General features: G+C 44.5%; 2 protein-coding genes across 2 annotated transcripts; one reads left to right on the top strand and one right to left on the bottom strand.

Moving 5' to 3' along the window:
• Positions 1–3,096: 3,096 nt before the first annotated feature.
• LOC310784175 (4-hydroxyphenylpyruvate dioxygenase-like) lies at positions 3,097–10,157 on the top strand. The gene is made up of 14 exons (XM_083645178.1): positions 3,097–3,137; positions 3,302–3,328; positions 5,655–5,717; positions 6,104–6,208; positions 6,461–6,503; positions 6,665–6,747; positions 6,869–6,958; positions 7,658–7,761; positions 7,869–7,946; positions 8,340–8,502; positions 9,122–9,193; positions 9,278–9,400; positions 9,782–9,898; positions 10,010–10,157. The coding sequence occupies exons 1-14, from the start codon at positions 3,135–3,137 to the stop codon at positions 10,118–10,120; spliced, it is 1,182 nt and encodes a 393-aa protein (XP_083501304.1). The 5' UTR covers positions 3,097–3,134; the 3' UTR covers positions 10,121–10,157.
• A 1,632-nt stretch (positions 10,158–11,789) lies between these two features.
• Positions 11,790–25,852, bottom strand: LOC310783829 (histone-lysine N-methyltransferase SETD1B-A-like; the record flags this gene model as incomplete). The annotated part of the gene is made up of 16 exons (XM_083644726.1): positions 11,790–11,963; positions 12,228–12,365; positions 16,196–16,315; positions 16,962–17,087; positions 17,180–17,365; positions 17,992–19,139; positions 19,677–19,965; positions 20,253–20,386; positions 20,498–20,612; positions 21,064–21,184; positions 22,206–22,811; positions 23,055–24,160; positions 24,725–24,837; positions 24,958–25,228; positions 25,494–25,598; positions 25,712–25,852. 16 exons carry the CDS (start codon positions 25,850–25,852, stop codon positions 11,790–11,792), a joined length of 4,893 nt encoding a protein of 1,630 aa, XP_083500852.1.
• Positions 25,853–26,487: the final 635 nt, after the last annotated feature.

A 26,487-nucleotide genomic window follows, 5' to 3' on the forward strand; every position in this document is an offset into this window, starting at 1 on the left:
TTGAAATGAGGCAGATAGTTTACTCACCTATTCAGATCAACTGTATCAATCAATGAGAGTCAATCAATGGGTAAACTACTCACCTTGGATAGTTTACCCACCTGTGCAATTCTCTATAGTCAAGCAAAGGTAATAAAAATAGCTGACCATTTAGTGATTAATACAGATAACATGAATAGGCTACTTCATATTTAACTTGCTCCTGAAACCTGGTACCTCTTAGCCTTAACAGGTGCATCACATTGGATTGAAGGACTTCTCAGTGCAATTTTCACACTTTGCAAAGTCATCCTTTGGGCCGCATTGGACCCTTTGGGGGGCCGGATCTGGCCCCCGGGCCGCATGTTTGACACCCCTGTTCTATGCAGTGTGTTTATGCGTTAATAGCCGAAACGGACGTGGAAAAGGAAGTGACGGTGGCTTTTCTGTCACTTCCGCTTTCCGTCTCGGCTATTCACTAATAACTTTAAGGCATAAACACACAGCATAGAAGACGTCAACTCGTCTTACAGCAACAGTGGAAAGTTACTCTAAAGTCTGGGTGCAAGTTGCTATGTACTGTAAACAGGGGAGCACGGACGCGGGAAAAGGAAGTGACGGTGGCAGGAGAGGCGCGCTGTACAGGAAGCTGGGAAAAACAGTAGGGCTGTCCCAGAGTCTATTTTTCAAATTAAAATAGACTCTGGGTTCCCAGATTGCCGGTAGCATAGTGGTAGTGGTACCGGGTTTCAATATCCAACCCTAGTCTACTGTAGCAGTGACTGCATTTTTATTAGAAAAAAAAAAAAAATGTGTTTATCCCAGGCAAGGTTTGCGTAGCATTTTACACTCTTTATCAGCATCCCCCTGTTCACATTCATACAATGAAACACTTGGAAAACACCAGCACAGCACAGGGTCCGACTGGGCCACAGGAGGAGGGGGACAAGCACCTTGCTTCAAGAGCATCTCAGTGGTGATTGTTGGGGGGGGGGGTTTCACTCATTTCCCCCACTCCACTCAGCACAGGTGAGTGTTAGTCTCACCTGTCTGATGGTCTGGCCCACGTACTCAATGACCATCTCATCTGCTGCTATGGGCTCCAAGGCAAACAGGCCCCAGTCATGAATGTGGCTTCGGCAGAAACGGATCCTCTTCTTGCGGAACTGAGGCATAAAGAAAAACATTGACTGCATTTATTTAGTGCTTTTATCCAAAGTGCTTTACAACGTGCCTACATTCACCCATTCACACACCGAGGTTGGCCAGCTGCCACGCAGGGTGCTGGCACAGCCATCAGGAGCTGTTTGGGGTTCAGTGTCTTGCCCAAGGACACTTCGACATGTGGACTGGAGGAGCCGGGGATCGAACCACCGACCTTCTGATTAGTGGACGACGACGCTCTACCACGGCTGTGAAGAGTTTCACTCCACAATGAGACATGGAGTCCAGGTGAAGGATTGCTCTTGGAGTGCACAGCTACTTCATTCTAATACAAAAACATAGCACACCTTGAGGAAGGCGTAGGTAGTACTGTTTACATCTTTTCCTCCAAATAAAGGAAATTTATTTTATTTTGAAGTCACAGCTGGGCATTGGACCTGGATTTATATAATTTGTTGACAAATCGCATTTCATTTCAAAAATTAGATATTCACAATCTGAATCTGAAAAATGTGCATCACCACGCTGTGACAAAATGACTGCTGGCATGGAACTTAAACTTGTTAATAAATATGACTGAAGCCCTCTCTTGAGAATTTATTGTGCAGTCCTATTTTAATTATTGTCCAAATGTGACGTGAACCAAGCAATAAAAAACATAATCTGGCCCTCTAACCTCTGACCTTGTCATACATCATCATTGACGTAGCTCTCTAGCACCGTTTGCTCAGATTTCTTTTCTTCTTCCCCCTGATTTTCTGCCCAATTGTACTTTGGCCAATTGTCTCCTGCTGCACTGGTCGCTGCTCCACCCCCTCTACCGATCTGGAGAGAGCCGTAGACTAGCACCATGCTTCCTCTGACACATGCACGGTTGCCAGGATTGAGAGAATTTGGGTCATCTGGCTCCACAGCCAAGTACAACTGAGTATCATCAGTGTAGAAATGGAAATTCACTCCATGGTCAAAAATAATCTTACCTAAAGGTAACAGGTATAAACAGAATAAAGGAGGCCCAAGAATAGAACCTTGGGGAATGCCAAAGAAGATGTCATGCTTTTCCGATACATAATCAGCAAGACTGACAGAATAGTTTCTCCCAGTGAGATAGGAATGAAACCAGGATAGAGCAGTGCCTGTAAGGCCAATCCAATTCTGGAGACGGTGTAGGAGAATAGAGTGGTCGATCCTATCAAAAGCAGCTGACAAGTCGAGAAGTAAGAGGATGATTCAAGATTCAAGATTCAAGATTTTTATTGTCACTCCGTAGTACAAGTATCACGTGTGAAATTCTTGTGCTGTGAACTCCGTTTACAACATAGTACAAATATAACAGGGCATATGAGTGCAAAAACAACAAAAGACACAACAAGCAATAAGGCAGTAGAGTGATAAGACAAGTCAGAGACAGTGGCATATTCACTGCACATAGGTGCACATGTCATATGCATACTTGGACGTACTTAAACATTTTGAATTCGACGTATTTGACGTACAGGTGCAAATAGCATATACCTAATTAAACATACAATTAAACATTAGACATACATAATGGTAGCATCTACAGTGCGGTACAGTAGAGCTACTACACTATTTGTGTATGTTAAGGAGTCTCGTGGCCTGCGGGAAGAAACTGTCCCTGATGGAGACATTCTTGTTAACGATAAGATGTCAACGTTTAACCATTTATCACCACATCACGGATTAAAATACTTGACCCACAGCTGTGCTTACACATCAGGCTTTGTAATCATTGTGTAATGCACACAGTAGAGCAATAATCATCAATAGCCTACTCTCTCTCTCTCCTCTCTCCTCGTCTCCTGCGCCTCCTCTCTCCTCCCCTCCTCCTCCTCCTCCTCCGCCTCCTCCTCTCTCCTCCTCACAGACCAGTGGGCGTGGACATACAGCCTTCCTTCTCATTCCTTAAAACTCAGGACTTCACTGTTGCCGACACATTCAAACAGTGAGGTCAGGTCAACAGGGACAAGATGGTGAGTGAATATTATCAACTGTTTCTTCTTCTTCTTCTTCTTCTTCTTCTTCTTCATCCTATATTACATTGCAGGAATTGTTTATTTCAATGTCCTTTAACACTGTAACATTGATATCATGTATAACAACATTATTATATGATGTTTCTTTTATTTTTTTACAGACAACATACACTGATAAAGGTGAAAAGGTAGGTAACCTCAACATACATTTTTTCCCTACCGAATAGTCAACAGAGGTGATTATGTGATGCTGCGTTTATTAGGCAGATGATGCAGAGGGGGAAATCAATGGACTGAAAGCTAGTTAATTTATTACTCTTTTTTTTCCCTTTAAATCTTTTATTTGGAAATGTTTGACAAATTTCAGTATAGTGTACATGAACATTTCCTTTTTTATACATTTATAACAAACACCTCTAGCACCCACCCATCCCACCCGCCCCACCCACATGAACCCATGGGACACTCAACTAGAGCAAGAATAAAAGTAAAAAAAAAATATATATATGAGGTTACATTTAGCTGCATTCGATGGTACTATGCATAAAATACATACATATACCCATGTTGTACAAGTCTGCCCGAAGCAGGTGCATGTGGAAACATAGATATATATACAATAGGCACATGATGTGGTAAAAAGGAGAAAATAAAAAATAAATAGAAAGATAAAAAAAAACAAAAAAACAAAACAGATCCCAGACTCTTGACATCTTATAGTATAGCCTATATTGTGGTCAATGAGGTCGACACAAACCAAAAAAGAAAGATTGCTAAGGAGTATCGGGCAACGTTTGAAGTTGATCTAAATACATCAAAACTGGATCCCAGATTGAGAAGAACTTGTCTCTAGACCCCCTGAGTGAGTATTTTTCTTCTCCAGCTGTATGAACTGCATCAGATCACTCAACCACACAGTCACTTTAGGTGGATTTTTTGATTTCCAATGTAACAGTATTCTTCTGCGTGCAAGCAGTGTCCTAAAACCAATGATGTTTTTATGTCCTGTACTTAATGTAGAATATTCTCCCACTGCGATGCCAAATATGGCTGCTGCGGCATTGGGTTGGAAATCAATATTCAGTGCATCTGATAGAGTTTTAAAAATCATAACCCATCCTGACCAATAAGTTATCAAAGATGGGCATGACCAAAACATATGGGTCAAGTCGGCAGGGGTGTTATGACATCTGTCACAGCTCGGGTCTAAATTGGGATACATTTGAACCAGTCTAGCTTTAGAAAAATGAGCACGGTGTAGAACTTTAAATTGTATTATGCATAATCTTGCACAAGATGAACTGCCGTTTACACTTTGCAGAGCACAGCTCCAAGTGTGGTCTTCTAAATCCTCCCCTCGCTCATTCACCCAATCCGCCCTAATCTTTGTCACAGTTGTGTTTTTAAGAGAAGCAATGCAGTCAATTATTCTTGAGATTAACCCCTTTGAATTAAAAGGTATCTCTAGTATATCATCTATGCCTGAAACTAAGGGTACATTTGGAAAATTGGGGTGATGGCACTGAAGAAAGTGGCAAACTTGAAAATATCGAAATAAACTGGATCGAGGGAGGCCAAATTTATGTGATAGGTCGACAAAATTTGCAAACACAGAATTTATGTACAAATCCTTAAATCTGGAAATACCTTGTCTTTTCCAAAGAGAAAACGCAGAGTTTGATTTTGCTGGGAGGAAAAGGTGATTATTACATATGATATAGGACTTATGTGAAGAAAACGTTTAAACCCAAAGTTTTGTCTAAATTGAGACCATATCTTGAGGGTATTAATGACGATTGGATTGTTCGTAAAGCATGAAATAGAAAGGGGAAAACTGGAAGCGACCAGAGCTGTGAGAGATGTCGAGACACAAGATGTAGCTTCTAAGTGACACCAGTCTGCATCTGGGTTATGGAGCCAGTATATGATTTTTTTGAACATTTGCGGCCCAGTAATAGTAACAAAGATTCGGTAGGGCCAATCCACCCTGCAGTTTAGACCTCTGTAGTTCCAAACGTACTCTAGGGGTTTTATTGTTCCAAATGAATGAAGTGAAAGCCTTATCAATGGATTTAAAGTAAGAGTTAGAAAGATATAATGGTAAACATTGAAACAGATAGAGGAATTTAGGGAGCACATTCATTTTAATAGAATTAACTTTACCTGCCAAGGACACGTTAAGTGGTTTCCATTTAAAACATTATCTTGTATTTGGAGAGCCAAGTCAATTTATTACTCTAAACAATGTGTGTGTGTGTGTGTGTGTGTGTGTGTGTGTGTGTGTGTGTGTGTGTGTGTGTGTGTGTGTGTGTGTGTGTGTGTGTGTGTGTGTGTGTTGTGTGTGTGTGTGTGTGTGTGTGTGTGTGTAAACATGTAACATGGTGTAACATATTACCATTGTTTCTACTGTTAGAAGTCATTAAGGTATTTTATGACTGCAGCATTCTAAGAAACCATCTGTCAATGTTTCCAAGAGTCTTCACTAACTCAACTGTTCTCTTTTGGTGTCTCCAGCACGAGCAGGGCCGCTTCCTCTGCTTTGACCACCTGACCTTCTGGGTGGGAAACGCCAAACAGGTACGCTGATGATCCATAACCATGTCTTCTCTTCTGTCTTCTTCTGTCTTCTCCTCTCTTTTGGGCACATTTCAGTTCCATGACTTGCCTCGGAGATGGAGAGCTAGGCTGTACTCTCTCAGCATGGCTATGGTTCTCCAGGGGGGTGGGGAGGCCTCAGCATGTTAAACCCCAGTCCGCATCATCCTCCTATTTCAAGGCTTACTACAAGCCTACTACAGCACACACTACTCAGTCCAGCCTCACTTTTGATCACCAGGAGATGGTGCTATCACACAGTAAAAAGCCAGTCTGGGGAAAACATGTCCAATGTCATCACAGTGTGGAAATGAAATTCACTTTATTTGTTTGATCAGTACAAAACAGGCTGTCTCCTGCTTCAACAGGCTGCTTCATACTATTGTAACAAGCTGGGGTTTGAGCCTTTGGGGTACCAGGGTCTGGAGACAGGCAGTCGAGATGTGGTGTCCCATGCAGTCAAACAAGGCAAGGTAAGGAATCCTCAGTGGCAGAAGACCTACACACCAGGACCTACACACCAGGACCTACACAACAGGACCTACACACCAGGACCTACACACCAGGGCCTACACACCAGGACCTACACATCAGGACCTACACACCACACATCATGTTAGATGTTCATGTTTGGCTCTAAATCTCTGAGTCTCTTGAGTCATGTGGATCTGAACGGACGGTGATGGAAATGGCAACTTGTAGCCTAAATATTTTGTCTTTTACAGATCATTTATGTGTTCTCATCGGCCCTCAATCCTGGAAACACAGGTATGCCACTGGCACGAGCTGCTTTGTTTCTTTACATAACTGCAAAGAACGCTCAAATGAGCTTTGACTATAGAGAGGTAAAGTGACCACCTACTTCCTGCTTCAGCACTGTACCAGAGATTTTCATCCTGATCCTGATCCTTCATGATGTGTGTTCTCAGAGATGGGAGATCATTTGGTCAAGCACGGGGATGGTGTCAAGGATATTGCATTTACAGTGGAGGACTGTGACCTCCTAGTGCAGGTAGTCATGCAGACTTGTGTTGTCTCTTTTGAAGTGCTTGTTGCTTGCTGCTAATAAATGTCAAATTGCACGAGAGTTTCAACTGAAAGAACACAATGATATTATTTCCTCTGCTTCGTAGAAAGCTCGAGAGCAAGGTGCTGTTATTGTAAAGGAGCCCCACACACTGGAGGACAAGCATGGTCGAGTCAGGCTGGCTGTGCTTCAGACGGTAAGGCCCACTCATTCATATTGATCAGTTTTGGGGGTAACTCATTACAAAAGTAACATATTACATATAATCCATTACTTTTAGCAGTGACTCAATAATATAACTGATTACTTCTAGGATTTCAGTAATATTATAAGAGTTACTTTGTCAAGTAAATCAAAGCATATTAAATAATTTCCTAATCAAACTGTGTGTTTTTATGCAAATAACCACTATAGATGACAATAACAAAGGAAAAGGATAACATTTAGAATTTTGGACCGTTTACACTGATTTGAAATTATTTTTCGGGATGATTCCAGGGCAGCGATGTCATGCTGCTACTGGTGTTATTTTGGGGAAAGTAATGCAAAAGTAGTGTAAAAAGTAACAAGTTACTCTACACAGACAGTAATATTGTAAAGTAACTTATTACTTTCAAATGAAAGTAACTAGTAATATGTAGTATATTACATTTTGAAAGTAACTTGCCCAACACTGATATTGATGCACGTGAAGCTCTCATTTAGAGACCGGAGACGTTTGGCTCACAATTTGAATGCAGCTCATCATGAGATCATGTAGGAATGAACCAGGAAGTGTCAGATCATGTGGGAATGAACCAGGAAGTGTCAGATCATGTAGGAATGAACCAGGAAGTGTCAGATCATGTGGGAATGAACCAGGAAGTGTCAGCATGCGTCTTTGTGTTTCCTGCAGTATGGAGACACCACACACACGTTAGTGGAGAGGACAGCGTACAGCGGGCTGTTCCTCCCAGGCTTCCTCCCTCCTCTGTACCGAGACCCTTCCTTAGCCAAACTGTGAGTATGGAGCGCTCACAGACTCGTAGAGAAGCATGTGACAGACAGAACAGTGTTACAGCTTTAGGTTATAGCTATATGGTTTTAGAGTTCATCTTTCTTTGCAGGCCAAGTGGAAAGCTGGACTCCATCGATCACGTTGTGGGGAACCAATCAGACGATGAGATGGTTCCAGTGGTGGAATGGTAATGTGTTTCTGCATGAATGTGGTCTAGTCGTACAACTTGAGTTCCTCACACAATAAAAGCCTTTCCCCCCAGTTGATTTAACATGGAAATCCTACTGTTATGTAGGGCAATGGGTGATGTTTGACTTGTCTCCATCACGGCTCTTGGCCCTGGTTCATGATATCATGGCTCAGGAGGTAGAGCGGGTCGTCCATGAATCAGAAGGTCGGTGGTTCGATCCCCAGTTCCTCCAGTCCGCATGTTGAAGTGTCCTTGGGCTGAACCCCAAATTGCTCCCGATGGCTGTGCCAGCACCCTGCATGGCAGCTGGCCGCCTTCGGAGTGTGAATGGGTGAATGTAGGTGCTTTTATAAATGCAGTCCATTTACCATTTTACCATCCATATCACAGGTATCAGAAGAACCTTCTCTTCCATCGCTTTTGGTCGGTGGATGACAAGCAGCTGCAGACAGAGTTCAGTGCTCTGCGCTCCATCGTGGTGGCAAACTACGAGGAGACTGTGAAGATGCCCATTAACGAGCCGGCCATCGGGATGCACAAGTCTCAAATCCAGGCATGTTCTTCTCAAACACCTTCACACTCACTTCAACAATGTCAAGTTTTGACAGTAACACGTTTTCACCCCAGTGAGACCGAAGACAGTGGGGTATGAGTCCTGGTCGCTGCACTAGCGCCTCCTCTGGGCGGTCGGGCCGCCTGTTCGGGGGGAGGGGAACTGGGGGGGGGGGGGGGGGGGGGGGGTGTAGCGCGATCCTCTCACGCGCTAGGGCCTGCTGGTGAAACTCCTCGCTGTCAGGTGAAAACTAGGAGTGGCTGGCGACTGCACATGTATCAAATGAAGCATGTGCTCTACCACTTTCCCCAGATCGGCAGAGGGGGTGTAGCAACGACCCCGGGACAGGGACAGGGACAGGGACAGGGACAGGGACAGGGACAGGGACAGGGACAGGGACAGGGACAGGGACAGGGACAGGGACATCCAAGTACAAGTGGTGAGAAAATGGGAGACAAATCAGAAAAAACTTGACAAATCAAATAAACAAATGGTTAAAAACATGATAAGAAAAAGACAAATATTGAGTCTTGTGGACTCTTAATCTAATCTAATAATTGGATTATAGCTGAATGGATAATGGAGACATATAAAGAAGGTATCATGTGTTCACCAACAGGAGTATGTGGAGTACTACGGAGGACCAGGAGTCCAGCACATTGCCATGAACACATCAGATATCATCCCTGCAGTAAGTCCACAGGAGGTGTTGTAACTGGTGCTGCCCGGATGGAGCAGCAAGAACAATTCTCTCTGAACATTCTCTTGATTGCAGATCCGTAACCTGAAGGAGCGTGGCATGGAGTTCATGACTGTGCCAGACACTTACTACCAACAGCTGAGAGAGAAGCTCAAACTGTCAAAGGTCAACATCTCAGAGGACCTGGATGTTCTGCAGGTCAGAAGAACTCATATTGTGTGAACCTGAACCTGCTTTTAGTCAGAGACGGCTTTCTGAACTCAACAGCATCTTTGCGTCCGCGTCCAATAGTAGCCATGTCCAATGGTCCATGGGCATTCCTATGGAATATGCTTGTCTGATTCATTAAGTGATTATATGTGTATTGTCACAGAGTAAAGTTCATTCTGTCCCCACGGCAGAGATGGGGACTTATGACATCTCTGAACCAGTGAGCACAAAAGCAGAATGTAAATAGAATATCTGGTGTGGTGGATGGACAACAAACATGGAGTCGTTCATTTAGCGTCGTAATCCTTGCAATACACAAATGTCATATTTTAATATAATAATATAATACCAGTTCCTTCTCGTGTCTAGGAGCTGAAGATATTGGTGGACTATGACGACAACGGCTATTTACTGCAGATCTTCACCAAGCCCGTCCAGGATCGCCCCACTGTGTTCTTGGAAGTCATTCAGAGACATAACCACCAGGTCAGACTTGTTTACAGGAGAAAGATCTAGTCTACAGGATTGTTCTCTGTAAAGGGTTCAATTAGCGATATATAGCATAAAAGTGTATTATTCTTGTGTTTTTGTATGCAGGGCTTTGGTCAAGGAAATTTCAAGTCTCTTTTTGAAGCCATTGAAGAAGACCAGAAAGCGAGAGGAAATATGACCATCCTGACACCAAATGGCGTGTCGAAGAGCGTGTGAATCCAGCATCATCACACATGCCTTTCCCCCTCCAAGATTAGCCAATTAGCCAATAGCCAATTAGCCAATTAGCCAATAGCCAATATGAAGTATCTGGATGATTTTCTTATTGTGCACATTTTGTTTGTTCTCATGTGACATGATTGTGTCATAGTCACAATATTGCTAATTATTAATTAGCATTTTGTTTCTCCGAGGCCATGATGTAGCGTCTATTTCAAATGACTGCTAATCAAAATAGGCAGACCATCTATGTTGTTTTTTTTTACTAATTTTTTGAGAAAGGGGCAGCAGGTATAACAAGTTTTTCTTCATCCTGCTCCTTTCTGGCCAAGCCTGTAACTTGTTAACGAGAGAATAAAGGTGTATTGTATACTGTTTCTTGTATTGTGTTTGGTCGGAACAAATAAAAATGAAATGAAATGAAAGATGCTTCAGCAGCTATCACTCTATGCACTGTGGAGGCTCATGTTTACTTGTTACAGTAGACACAACATCGTATACTAAGTCAGTACTCTGATGATGTGAGACGCACACACAAATCATACAAAACATACGTTTATTGATGCTAAAAACAAACAAACAAATCCATGGTTTTTAGTATCATTGTTATTCCCTACTCCATTTTTTGTGACTTATAGTTTACTTCAATTTAGCATTTATTCTAGGTGCATGTGTTAAAAAAGTGCTGCATTGTAGTGGTACCCTGTGTGTGTGTGTGTGTGTGTGTGTGTGTGTGTGTGTGTGTGTGTGTGTGTGTGTGTGTGTGTGTGTGTGTGTGTGTGTGTGTGTGTGTGTGTGTGTGTGTGTGTGTGTGTGTGTGTGTGTGTGAGTGTGTGAGTGTGTGAGCAACAGTATTTTGTGATTTGTATCAGTTATCAAGAGGGCGACATATTCAACAATTATTAATAAAATAAACAACAAAACGATGTAAACTTTTTTTTTGTAAGCTTGACACAAGCAAAATATTATTTTAGCTCTCATAAACGAAAACATTTTACTATACATCTATGTTCATTTGGACAATGAAATGACTTGTTGAGGTCAATAGAGACTTACTATACAATATCATAATATTATTATGATCAAAATGCAGTTCCAGGTGCATAGTCTCATCCCTGGTGTAGCTAAGTAATGTGCAAGTGATGGGGTCGTCCACTAATGAGAAGGTCGGTGGTTCGATCCCCGGCTCCTCCAGTCCGCATGTCGAAGTGTCCTTGGGCAAGACACTGAACCCCAGATTGCTCCTGATGGTTGTGCCAGCACCACAGCTTGCCGCCATTGGTTTGTGAATGTGTGGTTCAATGCAAGCATGTGTTGTAAAGCGCTTTGAGTGGTGGATAGACTAGAAAAGCGCTCTATGAATGCAGTCCGTTTTACTGATGTGTAGGTCAGGTCTAATCTGTATTCACAGAGCAGCACGAGTCTCCATGCCTCCCCTGAAACTGGACTCCATGATACCATGAAGCCATGTTAGCTCCTGTATGACCTGCAGGCTGTTATTGACTGCTCTTGGAGCAGCATTGAAAATGTTGTTCTTGCCACATCTCAAGATCCTGTGTTTTTGTAGTAACTTGAAGCAAATGTCAGACTTCCAGGTGTCTCCAGAACCGGCTCTGAAAAACACAATCTGTAATAAGAGCCATAAACGGGCTGGAGATGATGACACTTAGTTCAGGGAGCCTCGGCAGCCATGTGCTCCACACAAACAAGGGATCTTCTCGTCTTCAATGGGAAACTTGTAGTTGTATGTGATCTCCTCATTGATGCGGATTGGCTGCCGGGAGTAGATGACAATCTTCTTCTGAGATTCCACAGTGATGATCTTTGCATAACAGTTAGGCTGAAAGACAAAAACAAAAAGAGTACTGTAACTACAACAACATTATTACAACGGCTCCTAATGCATACTGACACAGTGAGCATGTGGACAGTGAAGACATGTTATGAACAGTAGAGGGCAGCAGCCAGTACATCTTCAGGTCTTTAGGTAACAGGTGGACAGTGAAATACATGTTATGAACAGTAGAGGGCAGCAGCCAGTACATCTTCAGGTCTTTAGGTTCATATTTGGAACATTCTGTATTGCCGACCTGCTCTTACTCACACTGCAGCTGTGGTTGATGAACCTGGCTAAGTTGCCATATTTAGTGGCATCAATGATGGCGTCCTGATCGACCCGGAACAGATAGCTGCTCCCGATGCCCTCGTCCTCATAACGCTTCTCCCGCATGTCGGCAATGACCTGAGGAGGAAGAGAACAGATCAGCCCCTTCATGGGAGACATACTGTATATATCAGGGGTGTCAGACTCATATTAGGTAGAGGGCCGGATTTGTTCAACTGAGACCTCATGGGGGCCGGATTTTTTTTTTACTAAAATCAATTCGACTCATTTACCCATTTACTTCACAAAATAAATACTGCTCTTTCCATTTCTCTTGAAACTGCCTGCATTCCGTGTCAACCTTTCTCTTTTTCGACAGCATCTTGTTCAGGGGCGGACTGGGATCATAATTCAGGCCGGGCATTAGATACCAAGCAGGCCAGGCCGATACGGGCCGACGCGCGTGCCGGCGTCCGAAAAATTTGGGCCGTTTAAAGCTCAATTTGGGCCGTTTGAAGCCAGATTTGGGCCGTTTGAAGCCCGATTTGGGCCGTTTGAAGCCCAATTTGGGCCGTTTGAAGCCCAGTTTGGGCCAAGACCAATTTTACAATGAGATGCACCCACTTTAACCCTGAATAAAGTAATAAAACCACTAGTAAACCAGTAGGCGGCGCCTGGCCTGCTGTTCAGTGAGTGGCCTGACTGCGGGCACAATTTCTTTTTTTTTGCAGGCCAGGCCAGGCCAGGCCAGGCCACCGGGCATTTGCCCGACGTGCCCGATTATGCAGTCCGCGCCTGATCTTGTTGATTCTTTTGTTTTTTGGTAGGTAGCTGAATGCGCGATTCAATTCCAGCGTGGCATCATGGCGGCTTTGTTTACACCTGATGACCTACTGACATACTTCCATGTAGTGCAGGTTAATTAACTTATGAATGAACTCTTAGCTTGCTTATTAGCCACACGTAGTTCATGATAATGGGGTGCGAATTTAATAATAATAATATATATATATATATATTTTTTTTTAATATTCCAAAACATCTCGCGGGCCGGATGAAACCTGCCCGCGGGCCGGATCCGGCCCGCGGGCCGTATCTCTGACATCCCTGGTATATATCCAGTCTACTGTCGGGATGGCTATCGTTTGGTATTGGTAAAATGATCCTATTAAAACAGTACCGGTGCTACACGGTGCCAGAACCGAGTTAACCCTTGTACCCCGCTAACCCGGTAACCCTTAACCGTCCACTGGTCCGTGTACATGGACCTTGATATTAGTTCTTATTTTTGATAGTCTTAATTAATTATTTTTTTTATTTTTTATTGATTCTTATCCATTGGTAAGTTCATCCCTCATACCTCATATCAACATTTAGTGCTTACTCTGAATTTTAACCCCTCGAATGCCAGTTTACTGTACTTAATGTACAATCAAATTTATAGTAGAAAACACAAAATATGATTTTTTTCCCTTCCCATGAATGCCACCTGGTGGCGGGGTGGTGGGATTATCATAGCTGTGGATTGATCACATTTTTGGCGGAGGAATTACTTTATTCCAGCTTCCATCTTTTGAGAATTGCAAATTTGCATTTTTTTATTCATTATTTTCTTGATATTAGTACTTGTTTTTTATATTTATAAGTAAGTATTTTCTTATTTTTTATCGATCCATATCCGTTCCTGATTCCATTCCTCCTACCTCATAGCCGTAGTTGAACATCCGGCTCAAAACACACGCTTGAACGACACCATTTAGGCCATGAGCGAGGGAGTTCAGAGCTGGCCTCCACGGATGACGCTCTGACCGCCTCCGCCGCCCAAGACGCTCCTTCTTGGGCATCAGATGTTACTGTGCCTCGCTGCGCCTCGCTGCTTTTGCGTGTCTCAAAGCGGAAGTCATGGAAAGCTCTTAGAACGGCATGGATCACGACAAGATTAGACATCTAGAGTCAATTTTCGACGCCGATTCCAGAAATGCTCGTCACGAGTCTCTACAACGAACGGGCGCGGAGATACGATGTAGTTTCAAATAAGGTAAGTTTTACAAAAAGAACACAAAACTGCCAATTTTGGACTCCCAGCAAATTTTCACAAAAAACATGAAATAGCTTGATTCCTCCACCAATCTCGGTCTAAAGGCTTCAAATCAGTAGTTTGCACCGGAAAGTCCGGGTTTCAAGGTCATGTGACCATGTTTCCATGACGATCACTGTAGTGTATATTTCATGTAAATCTCCATGCAAGTGGTTGCTGTGCCTACAGTGAGAAAATAGGGGGGGGGGGGGGGGCAAACACAATAGAAACTACAAATTTGATGTCTTGAGTCGAACTGAGAGGTGTAAGATCAGAAAAATAATTATTTTTGGGGAAAGTGGCTGGGAGTCGAAAAAGAAATGTTGTTTTTTTGCAAAATTAACATTGAAATCAATGGGAAAACTATGCAATGGATTTTGAAGCCTTGTAACTCAACCAAATGTTCAATCAACCCCAAGGTTAGATATTAAGGTCAAATTTCAAGGTATTTGGTCCAGGATGCCCGCTGAAAAAAAGTGAAATACATTAATTTTGTAAGAATTTCCTGGAGGTCTCAAAAAGGCGGTTATAATGAAATCAATGACCGTGCAGCCGGTCCTTAATGGACAATTGAGGATTATTGGAGTTTCTGGGTGCCAGGACGATGTTTTTCTAGTTCTGGCAACGTGAATTACCATAATAAACCATAAAAAAAACCTGTGCTGAATTTCAGACCTTTCGCTCCAGGATTTTCCAAATTTAACTTACGCGATTATTGCTTCGAACCGGCTAGCCGGACCAGTAGGGTATAGTGTATTTTCTTTTAATTGAAAGAGGATTTCAAGTGGCGCGCTCCAAACGATAATGCTAGTGAAGGTGCGTGTGGAGGACCAGAGGGTGGATATTGTACTCAGCAGCTCGGGCATGGCACCTAAATGATGCACCTAAGTATGTGTTATAAAGGTACCGGTAACATAGTGGTAGTGGTACCGGGTTTCAATACCCAACCCTAGTCTACTGTAGCAGTGACTATTTTGATTACAAAATAAAATAAAATGTGTTTATCGAGGAAGGTTTGCATTGCACTTTACACACTTTATCAGCATCCCCCTGTTCACATTCATACAATGAAACACTTGGAAAACAGACCGACTGGGCCACAGGAGGAGGGGGACAAGCACCTTGCTTCAAGAGCAGCTCAGTGGTGATTGTTGGAGTGGGGGGTTTTCACTCATTTCCCCCACTCCACTCAGCACAGGTGAGTGTTAGTCTCACCTGTCTGATGGTCTGGCCCACTCCACTCAGCACAGGTTAGTGTTAGTCTCACCTGTCTGATGGTCTGGCCCACTCCACTCAGCACAGGTGAGTGTTAGTCTCACCTGTCTGATGGTCTGGCCCACTCCACTCAGCACAGGTGAGTGTTAGTCTCACCTGTCTGATGGTCTGGCCCACTCCACTCAGCACAGGTTAGTGTTAGTCTCACCTGTCTGATGGTCTGGCCCACTCCACTCAGCACAGGTTAGTGTTAGTCTCACCTGTCTGATGGTCTGGCCCACTCCACTCAGCACAGGTGAGTGTTAGTCTCACCTGTCTGATGGTCTGGCCCACTCCACTCAGCACAGGTGAGTGTTAGTCTCACCTGTCTGATGGTCTGGCCCACTCCACTCAGCACAGGTTAGTGTTAGTCTCACCTGTCTGATGGTCTGGCCCACTCCACTCAGCACAGGTTAGTGTTAGTCTCACCTGTCTGATGGTCTGGCCCACTCCACTCAGCACAGGTGAGTGTTAGTCTCACCTGTCTGATGGTCTGGCCCACTCCACTCAGCACAGGTGAGTGTTAGTCTCACCTGTCTGATGGTCTGGCCCACTCCACTGAGCACAGGTTAGTGTTAGTCTCACCTGTCTGATGGTCTGGCCCACTCCACTCAGCACAGGTTAGTGTTAGTCTCACCTGTCTGATGGTCTGGCCCACGTACTCAATGACCATCTCATCTGCTGCTATGGGCTCCAAGGCAAACAGGCCCCAGTCATGGATGTGGCTTCGGCAGAAACGGATCCTCTTCTTGCGGAACTGAGGCATAAAGAAAAACATTGACTGCATTTATTTCGTGCTTTTATCCAAAGTGCTTTACAATGTGCCTACATTCACCCATTCACACACCGAGGGCGGCCAGCTGCCACGCAGGGTGCTGGCACGGCCATCAGGAGCTATTTGGGGCTCAGTGTCTTGCCCAAGGACACTTCGACATGCGGACTGGAGGAGCCGGGGATCGAACCACCGACCTTCTGATTAGTGGACGACCCGCTCTACCACGGCTGTGAAGAGTTTCACTCCACAATGACACATGGAGTCCAGGTGAAGGATTGCTCTTGGAGTGCACAGCTACTTCAAAATACATCGTAATACAAAAACATAGCACACCTTTGAGGAAGGCGTAGGTAGGTAGTACTTTTTACATCTTTTCCTCACAGCAATTTATTTTTAAGTCACAGCTGTGCAAAAGGAAAGACCCCCCACCATTGTCTTGTTTTCTATTCAAAACCATATATATATGGTTTTGAAGTATTGATGAGTGAATGTAAGGTAAAGCTTTATCTCATTATTTTGGAATGGAAGCTTTCATATTAGTTTTATGTTTCTTATTAATTTAGTGCTGGCTCTTTTTTTGTAGTGGAGTGGAGTATATTATCAGTGAACATCGTCACTCATAACTTGCCTTGAGCTGGTTGAACTTGACAAGGTCACTGTCACAGCTGAAAGAGGACAGCAGGCGGCGCTGTTCAGCCCTGAAGTCAGATCCAGCACGCAGAGAGCTCTGTGTCTGGGCTGGGATGCACTTTCCCTGCTGAGGAAAAAAACACAACCTTCAGCCATGTGTGTTCATATGAAGCACTGGATGTGATAAACAGCGCAGAGAGATCCCAGCCTTCATACCTGCGGGCTGGGAGATGGAAGCCGTGTGTGGAGGTATTTCATCTTATCCTTCCTGTTGATTGTGTAGAAGCCCTCGCTGCGAGCAGATCCAGTCCTGTGGCTGTGCTCCTCTCTCTTCTCTGTCACGACTCCAGTCAGTGAGGAGGTGGTTAAGAAGGTCATACACAGAGTCATGACTGGCCCAATCTGGTAGCACCACCGAATGTTGTGTGTCTCTATCAAATTATGATGTATTCACTTCAAGCAGTAACCTTTTCCAGAGGTTTCTCAATGGTCGCACATTATTTCAAAGTCATTAAAAAATCATAATGGCTAAGATGAATTGCATTTCATTTCGAAAATGTGATATTCACAATCTCAGTCTGAAAAATGTGACGTGACCACGCTGTGACAAAATGACTGCTGACATGGAACTTAAACTTGTTAATAAATATGACCGAAGCCCTCTCTTGAGAATTTATTGTGCAGTCCTATTTTAATTATTGTCCAAATGTGACGTAAACCAAGCAATAAAAACCATAATCTTGCCCTCTGACCTCTGACCTCTGACGTTGTCATCATCATCATTGACGTAGCTCTCTAGCACTGTTTGCTCTGATTTCTTTTCTTCTTCCCCCTGATTTTCTGCCCAATTGTACTTTGGCCAATTGTCTCCTGCTGCACTGGTCTCTGCTCCACCCTCTCTGCCGATCTGGAAAGAGCCGTAGACTAGCACCATGCTTCCTCTGACACATGCACGGTTGCCAGCCGCTGGGAGGATCACGCTATTCCCACCCGTTCCATTCCGCCCCGAACAGGTCGCCCCGACCGACCAGAGGAGGCGCTATCTTCTCATCGCCTTTTGTGTTTAAAAGGATATGAGGATGAGCTATCCACACGATGCCACTGATCCAACCAAGACCACGATCCCGTTGCTGCTGGAGCCTCTCATATGTGACCTGCAGCAGCCTGGTATCTTCTTCATCAAGGCCCTCCCTCCAAACACGGTGGAGGATCCTCATCTCCTCCCAGAGTGAGCGACACCTGTGAGGACCACCGGTGGTGGAGAGCGATCTCTGTCGTCGCCATTGTCTCATTTTCCTCCTCCTCATCTTCTGCCACCTGCGTTGTCTTCTCCTCCATGAGGGCTTCTCTGTCTCTCTCCTCCTCTCCTCGTTCAGAAGGCCCGGCATGTTCTCCAGCCCCTGCAGGGGCTTCATCCTCGCACCAGAACCGATCTTCTCGGTTCTGGTGCGGTTCTTCCTGTCGGGAGTCTCTGCTGGCGAGTCGGAGACGCTGCAGGATGAGGAAAGTACGATGGGAGAGCTTCTGACGGACTCATCGCACGAAAGGGGCGAGACGGCGTTTCTTCCCTGCCAGGCGGTCGCCGTTCGTGTCCTCCTCCTGTGGACCACGACTCTTCGGTGGAGGATAATGTTTCTTCCAGGGGTCTGTGGCCTCCTAATGGAGAGACTGTCAGACAGGGAAGGGACAGGGAGTGGGCTGCTGAGAGGTAGACTTCCATCTGACAGGGTTATCTCTCTGCCTGGCGTGGCTGGAATTCTCGCACACCTGTATGGACTCCATCCACTCCCCTCCTCCTCTGGTCCGGGGGTCTGGGGCCTGTCCTGGTATACTGCCTCCTGCTCTGTGCCGGGGGTCTGGGGCATGTCCTGGTACGCTGCGTATGAAGTCTGGGGCTCAGAGGGAGACAGACTGCTTGTTGGAGATAGCAAGATGAGTTCATCCATCGAGTCCTCACTCTCCAGTTGGGCCGCTACTGCCTTGCCAGGTGTGTGTGGTGGTTCAATCTCCTCCACAGCAGGGGGCGATGGTTTGGTCCTTAACAGCAGGTCAGGGTCACTGTCTAGCAGGCAGCCAGTTGGAGTGAGGGGCCTCAGGTCCTCTAGGATCTCCAGCGACTCCACCATCCATTCAGGACTCTGCATCTCCACATCATCAAAGTCGGGCTCCACTGTTACTAAACCAATCACATGAAAATATTAGAAATCATCTCATCTTGTTTCATATAAGTTGTTCAATTGTGTTTATTGATTGTGTTTAGTTAGATCTAGCTAAACACATGATCTGTCAAGTCCCTTGAGAATTAGTGCCTAGTGGGGGCTATATAAATAAACTTGACTTGGCGTATTCTCAATCATTTTGCATCTAGCACATCCTTTTCTAAATTATGAAGAAAATGAATGACAATCAAGTTATTAGAGCAATTTGTGAACATGATAATCTGACACTTACCCCCTGATGAGGCAGACCTAGGTCAAATCATTTTTGGAAATACTTTGCATGGTTTATTTTATAGAAGAAAGTTTGAACCAATCACAGGAAAGTAGTTGAAAGTAAATTTAGCATACTTCTCTTTGACCCCTTAACAAACACTATCTGACCTTTGACCCCTTAGCTTTACTCAATTTCCCCCTGGGGATCAATCAAGTTATTCTCATTCTGATTCTAAGCACTATCTGACCTGTCCTGATGCTGTGATTTCCAACTGGCTCACCTGGAAGTCCTATAGGTGATGAGGGCTGGAGGTCCTGGTCCAGGGGTCCACTGGTTGGGGACTGCATCACAGCGTCTGGATCACAGGGGTCATGTGGAGGAGATGTGTACCGGTCCCCTTCTGGTTCTTCACTATGAGCCTCCTCTGACCAGTCCTGCAGGCTCAGCTCCAGCTCCAGCTGAGCTCCGGGGGTGAGGGGGTCCGTGGGGGTGACGGGGGGCTCCATCTCCACTGACTCCTCATCTGATGATATCACGATACACTCCATACTCCTGGCCTCCTCGTCGGGCTGGGCGATATGGACCACAAATCAAAAATTAATCTATTTTTTTACACATTGAGATTTTTGATCAATAATCATCAGTGATGTGGATAATATAATGACTAATTGGGTAAAGGCAAATAATAGCACAGCTAGAACAGTCTGGTAAATTCAGAAAATTACATCACTTTACTGTAATAGCCTTTAAAACCAGGAAAAGGCAACACTTATGCCATATCACGATATTACGATCTTCAAAACCTAAGACGATATCTCTTCTCATATCACGATATTGATATATTGCCCAGCCCTACCTCCTTGCCATCCTCCTCTTCAGAACTTAGGTCAGAGTAGGGCGAGTCGGCAGTGTCCGAGGAGTTGGAATCAGACGAGTTGAAGTCTGAAGAGCATTCGCTTTCTTCTGAGGAGCTGGTCTCTGAAAGACTCGCTTCAATGGAAAACAAAAGAACATGTCGAATTGACTCATAGCCAAGTGTTTATTACATTATTTACATAGCTTACAATTACAATGCTACAATTGCCTGATGTTTTACCATACCACTATCTGAGAAGTGCACTCCATCAGTAGGTCTGCAGATGATGCCACCATCACCCTTGGTGCCTTTCTGTACTGCCTCCTCTTCCTCCTCTTCCTCATGATCACCTATGTCACACTAATGAAAGTAACAGAATCACCAGTTACACTATGCAATATGTTATACTTTAATCCAGAATTTATTTGGCCATATAAATATTACTATATATTTACATCAATTGTGAAAGAACTTGAATTGTACGTGAATTAGATTAGACACACTTTACTTAAAAAAATGAGGATGATGATGATAATAACAATAATGGTAATAATAATAATATTAATAATAATAATAACAATAATAATAATAATAATAATATCAAGCTGCTTATTAACCAATGGAAAAGTATTAAAGTAGTAAACAATATTACTGGTGCTTGATGAAAATCTCGCTAATCTATAATGGTTTTTCAACGGTGTAAGACAGCATTCAAATGACTTAATTCATGATTTCACTGATTTAATTGTGAATTGGGACATTATTTGTAATTCTACTATTAGCCAACTTTTCATGCAAAATGCCTGTTCACCTGCACTTTAGGAGCATCATCAACTGGCACAGTATTCTCCTCTTTGCCTTCATCTCTCAGGGTGTTGTCCTCTTCTTCCTCTTCACCGGCATCACTGTCGAGCTCCAGCGGTCTTGCGTGTCTGCGTTTCAGAGATGGACAGCCAGCTCCAACGGGTTTAGCTCTTTCAGATGTCGGTCTCGCTAGATCATCCCCTGGTTTCACTTCTAAAGCCACATGGAAAGACAGTAACACGTTTGAGTAAGTTACAAGCTACATCAGATGATGAGTGAGGGTCATAAATACAAGCTAACTGAATAAAAAGCACTTACCAGAATTTTTAAGATGACTGTCATTGTCATGAGCAGAAGACGACATATTATCTAGCTCTTCTGATGTAGTTGGATCAGGGACTCTTTTCCTTTTTACCTGCATAGCAATAGCCAACATTATGTGAAGTTATGGCATAATTCAAAAGACAAATTCACACATCAGTCATATGAAGCTAAATGGTTTTAGTGCTACCTTGAAGGAAGGCAGTTGAATTTTTCTGCGCTGGCCAATGATGTGACTGAGGGGATCTATTGCTTTGGTCTGTTCCACTGCTTTGGTCTGTTCCACTGCTTTGGTCTGTTCCACTGCTTCCACTCCACTTTTCAAAGGAGCCACAGCAAACTTAGGCAGGAAACAACAACACAACAACAATAATCATTCAAAAGCACATTGTTATTGAAGAAAGATTTTTTTTAAATAAAGTTTTCTCTCCAATTGTACTTGGTCAATGTCCCCTGCTGTCCCGGTCATGGCTCCACCCCCTCTGCCGATCTGGGGAGAGTTGTAGACTAGCACATGCTTCCTCCGATACATGTGCAGTCACCAGCTGCTTCTTTTCAGCTGACGGCGAGGGGTTTCACTGGCAGGACGTAGCTATTCCCCTCCCCAGAGGAGGCACTAGTGCAGCGACCAGGACACATAACCTTAATCCAGCTTCCTACAGTATCTATCGCTGCACTACCCGTACGCCCACAGAACAGTTCATTTACTCAATCAATCAATCAATCAATCAATCAATCAACCAATCAATCAACCAATCAACCAATCAACCAATCAATCAATCAACCAATAATGTACTGTATGTACATATGTATTTTATTTGCCATTACAGGAATACTGCTACGTCTGGTGAACCCACCTTTGCTTTCCTCTCCTGCCAGTCCCACCACTCCTCAAACGCCTTGAAAGCAGCCCCCTCAATCATTCTACGTGTAATGTCCTTTTTAATGATTGACTTCAGTTCCTCCATGAGAACTCCCAGAACCACGTCCACTGTGAGCGCGTGAGGGTTCCCCCTCGCAGACTCGTACCCCGGCGGCGGCACAAAGGGGTTGAACCTGGGGAAAGGCAGAGGGGGCCAGGGCGGCCCACAGAATGATACGGGTGCACTGCCGCGCCTCGGGGGATCCCCCTGGTGCAAAGGCTCAGCAGGATGCATGTGTAAAGGGTAGGGGTGCCCAGGGTGTGCCACGGAGGGCGGGGCTGCCAAAGGTGGAGGGGGCCCGAGCAAAACGGGACAGGCGGGAATAGGAGGAGGATGGCCTGGAGGCGGGACCCAGCCTGGAGGCGGGAAGGGAATAGTGCCGTTTGGGAGGCGAAGTGGGAACGCTGGAAGAGAGGGGGGGACGGAAGGGATGGGGAAAGGGAAAGGTGGGGTGACGGGCCGGTGAGAGTGTCCAGACGGAGGCTTGGAGGAAAGGCGTCGAGTGGGGAGACTGCAAGAGGAAAAGGGAGGAGGCTGAGGCAGGGAGGAGAGCTCTTTAGAGGGAAAGAGAGGAGGCTGAGGGAGGGAGGAGAGCTCTTTAGAGGGAAAGAGAGGAGGCTGAGGCAGGGAGGAGAGCTCTTTAGAGGGAAAGAGAGGAGGCTGAGGCAGGGAGGAGAGCTCTTTAGAGGGAAAGAGAGGAGGCTGAGGCAGGGAGGAGAGCTCTTGGGAGGAGAGCGCTTTGCCGGGCACAGACTGCTTATTCTTAGAGTGCTCCTTGTGCTGGAGCCTTTTTGCATGTTTGTCTGAGGGAGTCTTGTTTGCATCGGCCCTCCTTTCTCTACGTGTGAGATGATAGGAAGTGGGAGACAACAAGAAGGCGACAGCTTGTAGAGTCTCATCCTCTTCGTCGTCAGTGAGGGGCGTTGGTGGACTGACATCTTCTAGAGCACAGTGTGGGGGGTGTGGGCTGGCTGTGGGAGACCCGCAAACAGCTGGAGTGCAATCAAGGGAGTAATCTGTGGTAGGAGAGTATTTCTCAGAGTGAGGTGATGTGACAGGAGAGTATTTCTCAGAGCGAGGTGACGTGACAGGAGAGTATTTCTCAGCGTGAGGTGACGTGGGGTCGTCCTGAGTTCCTCCAGCAGTCTCCAAAGCCCCTCCATCAAAGCGTGAGGCGTTGGAGCTCTGGCTCTGTTTCAGCAACATCTCAATGCGAGAGTCTAAGCTGTCCGTCTCTGGATGGGGGCTTTCAGGAGATGCGTTCACAGCGGTCGGGGAACACTCTGCCGGTGGGGAGGATGCTGCTGCCTGCCTCTCATCTATGACAGTCATGCTTAAGATGCTGAGAGAGTTACAGTTCAGATCTAAAGCCTTAGAGGTGGAGGAGACCTCCTCACTTGACTCGTGAGCAGGTGGGGCGAGGTGAAAGGAAGGCTCTGTTCTGCTGAGAGCGGAGGCAGGCTGCTGGCTGTTACCTGTGGCTTGTATTTGGGCAGGGAGGGGGAACAGCGGCTGGAAATGCTTAAAAATGGAGTTGAAGTCTGTGCTTTTACGGGATCTCCCATGATACCTTACAGGTTTGCGATAGCAGACCTCTCGTCTTGGTGGTTTGTGAACACTGTAGGCGGGGGGCTCCCCCTGGAGGATCGGAGTCACCTGAAGACTGGAGTAACAAGAGTCCTGGGAGAGGGGAGTTCCAGACAGGCAAGGAGTACGGGGGGTTCCCTGAGAACATGGCGTCAGCCCAAAGCTGCAGGGCGTATCCTGCCAGATACTGGAGTAGGCTGTGTCCAGAGAGAGGGGTGTAGCAACACTGGTGGGGCTGGAGACGCTTTCCTGCCTCTGGGTGGATGTGCTGCCCTGGAGGAGGTGGACAAAGGTTCAGATCAACCAGATTAGAGAAATTGAGATTTATTGAGAAAGCTTAATCTTACAAGTTAGGCCTGCACGATTATGGTCAAAATGATCATCACAATGATTTTGATCAATATTGAGATCACAATTATTTAACATGATTACTCTTTGACTTTGAGAACATCATGCATTTTTTAACTTAAAAATCAAATAAAGCAACTACTTATTATAATAACTAAATACTTATTAATCAGCGTTTCCCATGAATTGCCTATAGACTATGGTGGCCCACCATAGTCTAATTTGTCCCACCATAGACTCATTTGTTAATTTTGCTCTCAAAGTGCACCAGATTTGACGCATTTAACTTAAATAAATAAATAAATAAATAAATAAATAAATAAATAAATATTCCCGGGGGACTATGCCCCTGGACCCACGAGGTCCACCCACCACAGTCTCACTAAATCCTGTGGGAAACACTGACTAACATAACAGGTGGTCTGGTCTACTATGATAATTAGCATAACAATAAGTTACTTCAGTGTTCAAACAGCTACAGCAAATTACCGGCAAATTGTCAATAAGGCTTTGAAGAGTTTGCTCATTGCTGCCCACTGGCAATGTCCAAGGGGTATAGAGCCCACTTAACAGGAGCTGGAGATATCGTGTCCTGTTTTCACCTGCAGAGGGTTGCATGTTATAGTAAATCAAAGGTAATCATACAGTAAGCCTGACAACAACTAATACCAACGAAGGAAAAATTAATATTAGTGTTCCTATGAAGAGTGTGCCTGGCTTACCTTTTGGATCAATTTCCACATGAATAATGTTCCCCATCACTGACGTCTGATGGAGGTGCTGAACCGCCTCTTTTGCAGCCTTGACAGAGTCAAACATCACTCTGGCAATTCCTAAGTGCTTCTTGTTCTCGGGATTGTAAAATATTTCCACTTCATCGCTGTGCCCATATTTCTTGCACATGTCAGTCAGGAAGCCCTCCCTGATGTTGTCATTCAGCCTGCAAAATGTCACTTCTTTTGGAGGAATAGGGCCAACGTAACATCCATCAATCTGGAATGAAATGCAGCAGGTCAACAAATGATAGTCTACTAAATACCAATAGGCTAATAGTGATATCAATAACACTATAATAATACCAATAGTAGCCTACTAATCTATTATTAACACTTGTAACACTAGGCTACTACTAGGCCTACATAATAGTATTATTATGTTATTAGTTTGTTTATTATTATTATTATTATTATTATTATTATTATTATTATTATTATTATTATTATTATTATTATTATTATTTAATGGTTAAATTCCACACCTTAAATTTAGGAAGGAAAAGGTCAGCTCTATCACATTTGCTCCACAGGCGACAGATGCGGGGATCTCTGACTGTAGCCACAGGAAACATCCCTAAGTCCTTAACCTGAGGTGACAAGTATTGTTTGAATGGAAATCCCCTGGTAGAACTTGTTAACAGGCTATCAGTGGTGGGAAGGTTTGTGGAGCAACAATAAATGGAAATTGAAAAATGCTCACGGGTAAGCTGAAATGCTGTCCATCATAACGATACACTTTGTAGAGTCCATTTGTCAACGCAGGGTCTATAATCAACTTGTACCTTCTCCAACACGGTGCCGCTGTCTCTCTCTCCGTACTTTGTTGTTGTCCGCTTTCCATTACATTCACCAGAACCTGGCGATAGAACAATAACACGCTGCCGATCTAATTTAAGCATCTCCACCGGGATGAGGCTACCTGCTAGCTTGACTGCTCCTCCATTGTAGTTAACACGCCCCAACAGGTGATGGAGAGCATCACCTGTATAGGCTACCTGTATCCTTCTTTTCTAAAAGATAACATGCACAGCGTGGCTGTCAAATAAAACATAAACAACCACAATGAAGTTGAATAAAGACGCATATTTTGGTCTCACTTACCTGCACCAAAAGTTCATCCTTAAATGGACCTACATTGTGCACCTGTTGACGTTGTGATTTTCGGTGTTTACCAGAAGGTCCTCCAGGTTTGTTTATGGATCCTTCCGCCAAGTGACGGTGACGAAATATAGATCCTTCGGTGAGATTGAGATACAGGATACACATAATAATACTTTTGTTGCTGGTATATCAAATAGGGTCTATTGAATTTCACAAAAATATTCCTTGACTTGATCATTTGAAAATAGGAAAACTATAGCCTAATGTTATTTGACTTGATAATTTGAAAATGTAGCTGTTACATTTCTAATTCCTTATCACCATCACAAAAATAATAATTCTCAAATGAGATGATCATAGGAGAGTGGTTCACAA

The sequence above is a fragment of the Poromitra crassiceps genome (genome assembly GCF_964638095.1).
Source record: "Poromitra crassiceps genome assembly, chromosome: 10".
NCBI classification, from domain to species: Eukaryota; Metazoa; Chordata; class Actinopteri; order Beryciformes; family Melamphaidae; genus Poromitra; species Poromitra crassiceps.